This window comes from Rutidosis leptorrhynchoides, chromosome 2 (assembly GCF_046630445.1).
Source record: "Rutidosis leptorrhynchoides isolate AG116_Rl617_1_P2 chromosome 2, CSIRO_AGI_Rlap_v1, whole genome shotgun sequence".
Classification (NCBI taxonomy): domain Eukaryota; kingdom Viridiplantae; phylum Streptophyta; class Magnoliopsida; order Asterales; family Asteraceae; genus Rutidosis; species Rutidosis leptorrhynchoides.
In genome coordinates, this window is record NC_092334.1 from 350,067,985 (window position 1) to 350,079,108 (window position 11,124).

The 11,124-nt window shown below is 35.6% G+C and overlaps 1 protein-coding gene across 1 annotated transcript; it reads left to right on the forward strand.

Annotated features, from left to right (window-relative positions):
* Positions 1–310: 310 nt before the first annotated feature.
* Positions 311–929, forward strand: LOC139888919 (uncharacterized). The gene is made up of 2 exons (XM_071871900.1): positions 311–697; positions 768–929. Exons 1-2 carry the CDS (start codon positions 311–313, stop codon positions 927–929), a joined length of 549 nt encoding a protein of 182 aa, XP_071728001.1.
* Positions 930–11,124: the final 10,195 nt, after the last annotated feature.

Below are 11,124 nucleotides of genomic sequence, written 5' to 3' on the forward strand. Positions count from 1 at the left end.
GAAACATAAACATGAGGCATTTGAAACGTTCAAAGTGTTTCAAAATGAGGTTCAAAATCAGCTAGGCAAAACGATAAAGGTTCTTCGATCGGATCGAGGAGGTGAGTACTTGTGTCAAGAGTTTGATGATCATCTAAAGAATTGTGGAATTATTTCACAACGCACTCCACCCGGAACACCACAACATAATGGTGTTTCTGAGAGGAGGAATCGAACCCTACTTGATATGGTTCGATCTATGATGAATCATACTTCACTTCCTCCATCTTTCTGGACCTATGCCTTATTATCTGCTGCTCGCATACTAAATATGGTACCAACCAAAAAGGTAAATAAAACACCATATGAGTTATGGCATGGAAAGGTTCCAAATTTATCTTATTTGAAAGTTTGGGGTTGTGAAGCTCATGTTCGACAAGAAACTTCCAACAAACTTGATCCCAGATCTATCAAATGCATTTTTGTGGGATACCCAAAGGATTCTATGGGATATTATTTCTACAATCCTACCGAGAACAAAGTGTTTGTTTCTAGACACGCTACTTTTCTAGAAAAGGAGTTTCTATTAAATAAAGCAAGTGGGAGTAATGTAGAACTTGAAGAAATTCAAGAACCACAAAATATCACACCTGAGGTTGGCACTAGCTATCAACAAATTGTTGAAGAACCTGAACAATTGGTTGCTCAGGAACCTGAAGTAACACAAGACATTCGTAGATCTAGTAGACCTCGTCATAGTCCCCAAAGATATGACGACATTTTTTTAGTGGATGAAAGTGAGCCCCACTAACTACAAAGATGCTACATTAGATCCTGAATCTAAGAAATGGAATGAAGCCATGAATGAAGAGATGCAGTCCATGTATGACAACGAAGTATGGGACTTAGTTGATCTACCTCCTGATAGCAAGGCTGTTGGGAGCAAATAGATTTTCAAGAAGAAAACCGATATAGACGGAAATGTACATACATTTAAAGCAAGACTAGTGGTGAAAGGTTTCACTCAAACTCATGGTGTTGACTATGACGAAACTTTCTCTCCAGTAGCCATGCTAAAATCAATTAGAATACTCATCGCCATAGCCGCATATTATGACTATGAGATATGGCAAATGGATGTCAAAACCGCATTCCTTAATGGACACTTAAGTGAAGATGTCTATATGGAACAACCAGAAGGTTTTGTAAATCCTAAGTATCCTAATAAAGTGTGTAAGCTTAAAAGAGCCATTTACGGATTAGAGCAAGCATCTAGAAGCTGGAATATTCGTTTTGACGAGAAAATAAAAGAGTTTGATTTTATCCAAAATTAAGATGATCCATGTGTTTACAAAAGGGCTAGTGGGAGCATAGTAGTATTTTTAATCTTATATGTAGATGATATACTACTTATTGGAAATGACATCCCAACTTTACAAAAGGTAAAGTCTTGGCTTGGAAAGTGTTTTCAAATGAAAGACCTTGGTGATGCTGCTTATATTCTAGGAATAAAAATTCATAGAGATAGATCAAAATGGCTAATCGGCTTAAGCCAAAGTGCATATATTGAAAAGATTCTAAAAAGATTCAAGATGCAAGATTCCAAACGCGGATTTTTGCCAATGTCACATGGTACAATATTGAGCAAGTCTCAAAGTCCTAGCACAAATGATGAGCTTAGACGAATGAATGGAACTCCATATGCTTCTGCAATTGGATCCATTATGTATGCCATGTTATGCACAAGACCAGACGTATCGTATGCTTTGAGCATGACGAGTAGATACCAACAAAATCCGGGTGAAAGCCACTGGATGGCTGTCAAGAACATCCTAAAGTACTTGAGAAGGACTAAAGATATGTTCTTGATTTATGGTGGTGTGGAAGAAGATCTTACTGTAAAGTGCTACACAGATGCTAGTTTCCAAACTGATAGAGATGATTCACGATCACAATCTGGATATGTCTTTATCTTGAATGGAGGAGCTATAACTTGGAAAAGTTCTAAGCAGAAAGTAGTTGCACAATCTATTACAGAAGCTGAATACATTGCTGCATCAGAGGCAGCACAAGAGGCTGCGTAGATGAAAAAGTTCATTGATGATTTAGGGGTGATGCCAAGCATAGAAGACCCCATAGAAATATTTTGTGACAACAATTGAAATGTCCCGTTCTTATTGATTAAAAACATTCCATATTAATTGATTTCGTTGCGAGGTTTTGACCTCTATATGAGACGTTTTTCAAAGACTGCATTCATTTTAAAACAAACCATAACCTTTATTTCATCAATAAACGTTTAAAAAGCTTTACGTAGATTATCAAATAATGATAATCTAAAATATCCTGTTTACACACGACCATTACATAATGGTTTACAATACAAATATGTTACAACAAAATAAGTTTCTTGAATGCAGTTTTTACACAATATCATACAAGCATGGACTCCAAATCTCGTCCTTATTTAAGTATACGACAGCGGAAGCTCTTAATAATCACCTAAGAATAAACATGCTTAAAACGTCAACAAAAATGTTGGTGAATTATAGGTTTAACCTATATATATCAAATCATAATAATAGACCACAAGATTTCATATTTCAATACACATCCCATACATAGAGATAAAAATCATTCATATGGTGAACACCTGGTAACCGACATTAACAAGATGCATATATATATAAGAATATCCCCATCATTCCGGGACACCCTTCGGATATGATATAAATTTCGAAGTACTAAAGCATCCGGTACTTTGGATGGGGTTTGTTAGGCCCAATAGATCTATCTTTAGGATTCGCGTCAATTAGGGTGTCTGTTCCCTAATTCTTAGATTACCAGACTTAATAAAAAGGGGCATATTCGATTTCGATAATTCAACCATAGAATGTAGTTTCACGTACTTGTGTCTATTTTGTAAATCATTTATAAAACCTGCATGTATTCTCATCCCAAAAATATTAGATTTTAAAAGTGGGACTATAACTCACTTTCACAGATTTTTACTTCGTCGGGAAGTAAGACTTGGCCACTGGTTGATTCACGAACCTATAACAATATATACATATATATCAAAGTATGTTTAAAATATATTTACAACACTTTTAATATATTTTGATGTTTTAAGTTTATTAAGTCAGCTGTCCTCGTTAGTAACCTACAACTAGTTGTCCACGGTTAGATGTACAGAAATAATTCGATAAATATTATCTTGAATCAATCCACGACCCAGTGTATACGTATCTCAATATTGATCACAACTCAAACTATATATATTTTGGAATCAACCTCAACCCTGTATAGCTAACTCCAACATTCACATATAGAGTGTCTATGGTTGTTCCGAAATATATATAGATGTGTCGACATGATAGGTCGAAACATTGTATACGTGTCTATGGTATCTCAAGATTACATAATATACAATACAAGTTGATTAAGTTATGGTAGGAATAGATTTGTTACCAATTTTCACGTAGCTAAAATGAGAAAAATTATCCAATCTTGTTTTACCCATAACTTCTTCATTTTAAATCCGTTTTGAGTGAATCAAATTGCTATGGTTTCATATTGAACTCTATTTTATGAATCTAAACAGAAAATTATAGGTTTATAGTCGGAAAAATAAGTTACAAGTCGTTTTTGTAAAGGTAGTCATTTCAGTCGAAAGAACGACGTCTAGATGACCATTTTAGAAAACATACTTCCACTTTGAGTTTAACCATAATTTTTGGATATAGTTTCATGTTCATAATAAAAATCATTTTCTCAGAATAACAACTTTTAAATCAAAGTTTATCATAGTTTTTAATTAACTAACCCAAAACAGCCCGCGGTGTTACTACGACGGCGTAAATCCGGTTTTACGGTGTTTTTCGTGTTTCCAGGTTTTAAATCATTAAGTTAGCATATCATATAGATATAGAACATGTGTGTAGTTAATTTTAAAAGTCAAGTTAGAAGGATTAACTTTTGTTTGCGAACAAGTTTAGAATTAACTAAACTATGTTCTAGTGATTACGAGTTTAAACCTTCGAATAAGATAGTTTTATATATATGAATCGAATGATGTTATGAACATCATTACTACCTCAAGTTTAGTAGGTAAACCTACTGGAAGTGACAAGAAATGATCTAGCTTCAAAGGATCTTGGATGGCTTGAAAGTTCTTGAAGTAGGATCATGACACAAAAACAAGTTCAAGTAAGATTTTTACTCGAATTAAGATAGTTTATAGTTATAGAAATTGAATCAAAGTTTGAATATGAATATTACCTTGAATAAGAAAGATAACCTACTGTATATAACAAAGGTTTCTTGATCTTAGATGATTACTTGGAATGGATTAGAAAGCTTGGAAGTAAATTAGTAAACTTGAAGGGATTTTTGAAGTGTTCTTGAAGTGTTCTTCCTATGATAATTATAGCTTGATTATTGAAGTGATTTTTGATGAAGATGATGATTAAATACTGGAAAAATACGTTCATAATAGTGTGTGTGTGTTGAGAGAGAATTAGAAAGAGAATTGGAAGTGAAATGGAGTGAATGATGAGTGGTAATTGGTGAGTGGTGAGTGGGGTTAAAAGGAGTTCTAGTTAGTTGACTAGCTCATGGTAGAAGTTAAAATTGATTAGTCATACATGACTTAATCAAGAGTGGAATCCCATGCTAGTTCCTATTGGTATATACTCATAGTAAGTACGTTTTGAAGCTGTGTATAATACGGGTAAGAATACGACTAGAATTCTTGATGAAAGAAAAGAATGGAAAAGTAACTGTAACCATTTTCGTTAAGTATGAGTGTTTTAATATATGTCTTGAAGTCTTCCAAAAGTATTTTAATACATCTAAATACACTAGATGTATATACATTTTAACTGAGTCGTTAAGTCATCGTTAGTCGTTACATGTAAGTGTTGTTTTGAAACCTTTAAGTTAACGATCTCAATTAATGTTGTTAACCCATTGTTTATTATATCTAATGAGATGTTAAATTATTATATTATCATGATATTATGATATATTAATATATCTTAATATGATATATATACATTTAAATGTCGTTACAACGATAATCGTTACATATATGTCTCGTTTCGAAATCCTTAAGTTAGTAGTCTTGTTTATATGTATATAACTCATTGTTAATATACTTATGGAGATACTTACTTATCATAATCTCATGTTAACCATATGTATATCCATATATATATATCATCATATAGTTTTTACAAGTTTTAACGTTCGTGAATCACCGGTCAACTTGGGTGGTCAATTGTCTATATGAAACATATTTCAATTAATCAAGTCTTAACAAGTTTGATTGCTTAACATGTTGGAAACATTTAATCATGTAAATATCAATCTCAATTAATATATATAAACATGGAAAAGTTCGGGTCACTACAGTACCTACCCGTTAAATAAATTTCGTCCTGAAATTTTAAGCCGTTGAAGGTGTTGACGAATCTTCTGGAAATAGATGCGGGTATTTCTTCTTCATCTGATCTTCACGCTCCCAGGTGAACTCGGGTCCTCTACGAGCATTCCATCGAACCTTAACAATTGGTATCTTGTTTTGCTTAAGTCTTTTAACCTTACGATCCATTATTTCGACGGGTTCTTCGATGAATTGGAGTTTTTCGTTGATTTGGATTTCATCTAACGGAATAGTGAGATCTTCTTTAGCAAAACATTTCTTCAAATTCGAGACGTGGAAAGTGTTATGTACAGCCGCGAGTTGTTGAGGTAACTCAAGTCGGTAAGCTACTGGTCCGACACGATCAATAAACTTGAATGGTCCAATATACCTTGGATTTAGTTTCCCTCGTTTACCAAATCGAACAACGCCTTTCCAAGGTGCAACTTCTTGGTAGTTTCTTGTATAATCTCCGGACCCGTAATCTGTCTATCCCCCACTTCACTCCAACAAATCAGAGACCTGCACTTTCTACCATAAAGTGCTTCAAACGGCGCCATCTCAATGCTTGAATGGTAGCTGTTGTTGTAGGAAAATTCTGCTATTGGTAGATGTCGATCCCAACTGTTTCCGAAATCAATAACACATGCTCGTAGCATGTATTCAAGCGTTTGTATCGTCCTTTCGCTCTGCCCATCAGTTTGTGGATGATAGGCAGTACTCATGTCTAGACAAGTTCCTAATGCTTGCTGTAATGTCTGCCAGAATCTTGAAATAAATCTACCATCCCTATCAGAGATAATAGAGATTGGTATTCCATGTCTGGAGACGACTTCCTTCAAATACAGTCGTGCTAACTTCTCTATCTTGTCATCTTCTCTTATTGGCAGGAAGTGTGCTGATTTGGTGAGACGATCAACTATTACCCAAATAGTATCAAAACCACTTGCAGTCCTTGGCAATTTAGTGATGAAATCCATGGTAATGTTTTCCCATTTCTATTCCGGGATTTCGGGTTGTTGAAGTAGACCTGATTTTTTCTGATGCTCAGCTTTGACCTTAGAACATGTCAAACATTCTCCTACGTATTTAGCAACATCGGCTTTCATACCCGACCACCAAAAATGTTTCTTGAGATCCTTGTACATCTTCCCCATTCCAGGATGTATTGAGTATCTGGTTTTATGAGCTTCTCTAAGTACCATTTCTCTCATATCTCCAAATTTTGGTACCCAAATCCTTTCAGCCCTATACCGGGTTCCGTCTTCCCAAATATTAAGATGCTTCTCCGATCCTTTGGGTATTTCATCCTTTAAATTTCCCTCTTTTAAAACTCCTTGTTGCGCCTCCTTTATTTGAGTAGTAAGGTTATTATGAATCATTATATTCATAGATTTTACTCGAATGGGTTCTCTGTCCTTCCTGCTCAAGGCATCGGCTACCACATTTGCCTTCCCCGGGTGGTAACGAATCTCAAAGTCGTAATCATTCAATAATTCAATCCACCTACACTGCCTCATATTCAGTTGTTTCTGATTAAATATGTGTTGAAGACTTTTGTGGTCGGTATATATAATACTTTTGACCCCATATAAGTAGTGCCTCCAAGTCTTTAATGCAATAACAACCGCGCCTAATTCCAAATCATGCGTCGTATAATTTTGTTCGTGAATCTTCAATTGTCTAGACGCATAAGCAATCACCTTCGTTCGTTGCATTAATACACAACCGAGACCTTGCTTTGATGCGTCACAATAAATCACAAAATCATCATTCCCTTCAGGCAATGACAATATAGGTGCCGTAGTTAGCTTTTTCTTCAATAACTGAAACGCTTTCTCTTGTTCATCATTCCATTCAAATTTCTTTCCTTTATGCGTTAATGCAGTCAAGGGTTTTGCTATTCTGGAAAAGTCTTGGATGAACCTTCTGTAGTAACCAGCTAGTCCTAAAAACTGGTGTCTGTATTTCGGAGTTTTCAGGGTTTCCCACTTTTCAACAGTTTCTATCTTTGCCGGATCCACCTTAATACCTTCTTTGTTCACTATGTGACTGAGGAATTGAACTTCTTCCAACCAAAATGCACACTTTGAAAACTTAGCGTACAATTCTTCCTTCCTCAATACTTCTAACACCTTTCTCAAATGTTCACCGTGTTCTTGGTCATTCTTTGAGTAAATAAGTATGTCATCAATGAAAACAATGACAAACTTGTCAAGGTATGGTCCACACACTCGGTTCATAAGGTCCATGAACACAGCTGGTGCATTAGTTAAACCAAACGGCATGACCATAAACTCGTAATGACCGTAACGTGTTCTGAAAGCAGTCTTTGGAATATCATCTTCTTTCACCCGCATTTGATGATACCCGGAACGTAAGTCAATCTTTGAATAAACAGAAGAGCCTTGTAGTTGATCAAATAAGTCATCGATTCTCGGTAGTGGGTAGCGGTTCTTGATGGTAAGTTTGTTCAACTCTCGGTAGTCGATACACAACCTGAATGTACCATCTTTCTTCTTGACAAACAAAACAGGAGCTTCCCACGGTTATGTGCTTGGTCGAATGAAACCACGCTCTAAAAGTTCTTGTAATTGGCTTTGCAGTTCTTTCATCTCGCTGGGTGCGAGTCTGTAAGGAGCACGAGCTATTGGTGCAGCTCCTGGTACAAGATCTATTTGAAATTCAACGGATCGATGTGGGGGTAATCCCGGTAATTCTTTCGGAAATACATCGGGAAATTCTTTTGCAATGGGAACATCATTGATGCTCTTTTCTTCAGTTTGTACTTTCTCGACGTGTGCTAGAACAGCATAGCAACCTTTTCTTATTAGTTTTTGTGCCTTCAAATTACTAATAAGATGTAGCTTCGTGTTGCCCTTTTCTCCGTACACCATTAAGGGTTTTCCTTTTTCTCGTATAATGCGAATTGCATTTTTGTAACAAACGATCTCTGCTTTCACTTCTTTCAACCAGTCCATACCGATTATCACATCAAAACTCCTTAACTCTACTGGTATCAAATCAATCTTAAATGTTTCGCTAACCAGTTTAATTTCTCGATTCCGACATATATTATCTGCTAAAATTAATTTACCATTTGCTAATTCGAGTAAAAATTTACTATCCAAAGGCGTCAATGGACAACTTAATTTAGCACAAAAATCTCTACTCATATAGCTTCTATCCGCACCCGAATCAAATAAAACGTAAGCAGATTTATTGTCAATAAGAAACGTACCCGTAACAAGCTCCGGGTCTTCCTGTGCCTCTACCGCATTAATATTGAAAACTCTTCCGCGGCCTTGTCCATTCGTGTTCTCCTGGTTCGGGCAATTTCTAATAATGTGGCCCGGTTTTCCACATTTATAACAAACTACATTGGCATAACTTTCTCCGACACTACTTGCTCCGCCATTACTCGTTCCGACACCATTTGTTCCTTTCGTTCTATTAACCCCTGGTCCGTAGACCTCATACTTCGCCGCGCTATGACCATTTCTTTTACACTTGTTGCAAAATTTGGTGCAGAACCCCGAGTGATACTTTTCACACCTTTGGCATAGCTGCTTCTGATTGTTGTTGTTGTTGCGGTTATTATTGTTGTTGGGATGATTGTTGTAGTTGTTGTTGTTGTTGTTGTTGTTGTTGTTGTTGTTGGGCCGTTTGTTGTAGTTGCGATTGAGGTTACGATTGTTGGGATAATTGTTACGATTATTGTTGTAATTGCTGTTGTTATTGTATTGGTGATTCTTATCACCGTTTTCCTCCCACTTTCTTTTGAATTGCTTCACATTGGCCTCTTCAGCAGTCTGTTCTTTAATTCTTTCTTCAATCTGGTTCACTAGTTTGTGAGCCATTCTACATGCCTGTTGTATGGAGGCGGGCTCGTGTGAACTTATATCTTCTTGGATTCTTTCCGGTAATCCTTTCACAAACGCGTCGATCTTCTCTTCCTCATCTTCGAATGCTCCCAGACACAATAGGCACAATTCTGTGAATCGTCTTTCGTACGTGGTAATATCAAATCCTTGGGTTCGTAACCCTCTAAGTTCTGTCTTGAGCTTATTTCTGGGACAGTACTTCTCGTTCATCAAGTGCTTGAATGCTGACCACGGTAGTGCGTACGCATCGTCTTGTCCCACTTGCTCTAGATAGGTATTCCACCATGTTAATGCAGAACCTGTGAAGGTATGCGTAGCGTACTTCACTTTGTCCTCTTCAGTACACTTACTTATGGCAAACACCGATTCGACCTTCTCGGTCCACCGTTTCAATCCGATCGGTCCTTCGGTTCCATCAAATTCCAAAGGTTTGCAGGCAGTGAATTCTTTGTAGGTGCATCCTACACGATTTCCTGTACTGCTAGATCCAAGGTTATTGTTGGTATGTAGCGCAGCCTGTACTGCGGCTATGTTTGAAGCTAGAAAAGTACGGAATTCCTCTTCATTCATATTCACGGTGTGTCGAGTAGTCGGTGCCATTTCCTTCAAAATAGTCAAATGGAACAAGTTAATCATACAGAATATTAAGAGTAGTTAATAGTATTTCGTAGCATAATATGAACTCATTTATAAAAGCTTTTTCTTCATATTAGCGTTTTATAAGTTTAAATTCGGGTAGTACCTACCCGTTAAGTTCATACTTAGTAGCTAATATACAATTTAACTACTACAATTCTATATGAAAAACTGATTATAATAATATTTCGCGTTCAAACTTTTACACAATATTTTACAAACTTACAATACCGCTTATTTTACATATAGCATGAAATATAGCACACAATAAATTTGATACAAGATGGTTGTGAAGATAATTCTAGCTAGTACACAAGTCGTTCAGCAAAGGTAATAAAGACACGTAATTCATACGTCCAGAAACAAATCATGCATTCTGGTTTTACTAGGATTACTTCCCATCCTTGGTCTTGTGGAACATAACCGTTATTGTAGTGACCCGAACTTTTCCATGTTTATATATATTAATTGAGATTGATATTTACATGATTAAATGTTTCCAACATGTTAAGCAATCAAACTTGTTAAGACTTGATTAATTGAAATATGTTTCATATAGACAATTGACCACCCAAGTTGACCGGTGATTCACGAACGTTAAAACTTGTAAAAACTATATGATGACATATAATGGATATATATATATAGTTAACATGATACTATGATAAGTAAACATATCATTAAGTATATTAACAATGAACTACATATGTAAAAACAAGACTACTAACTTAATGATTTTTAAACGAGACATATATGTAACGATTATCGTTGTAAAGACATTTAATGTATATATATCATATTAAGAGATATTCATACATGATAATATCATGATAATATAATAATTTAAAATCTCATTTGATATTATAAACATTGGGTTAACAACATTTAACAAGATCGTTAACCTAAAGGTTTCAAAACAACACTTACATGTAACGACTAACGATGACTTAACGACTCAGTTAAAATGTATATACATGTAGTGTTTTAATATGTATTTATACACTTTTGAAAGACTTCAATACACTTATCAAAATACTTCTACTTAACAAAAATGCTTACAATTACATCCTCGTTCAGTTTCATCAACAATTCTACTCGTATGCACCCGTATTCGTACTCGTACAATACACAGCTTTTAGATGTATGTACTATTGGTATATACACTCCAATGATCAGCTCTTAGCAGCCCATGTGAGTCAC

Bases quoted from the DNA above. Each gene is read 5' to 3' on its own strand.
- LOC139888919 (XM_071871900.1), top strand. From the start codon at position 311: ATGGTACCAACCAAAAAGGTAAATAAAACACCATATGAGTTATGGCAT. The intron at 698-767 runs GTAACACAAGAC...ACATTTTTTTAG, and splicing joins TGGTTGCTCAGGAACCTGAA to TGGATGAAAGTGAGCCCCAC.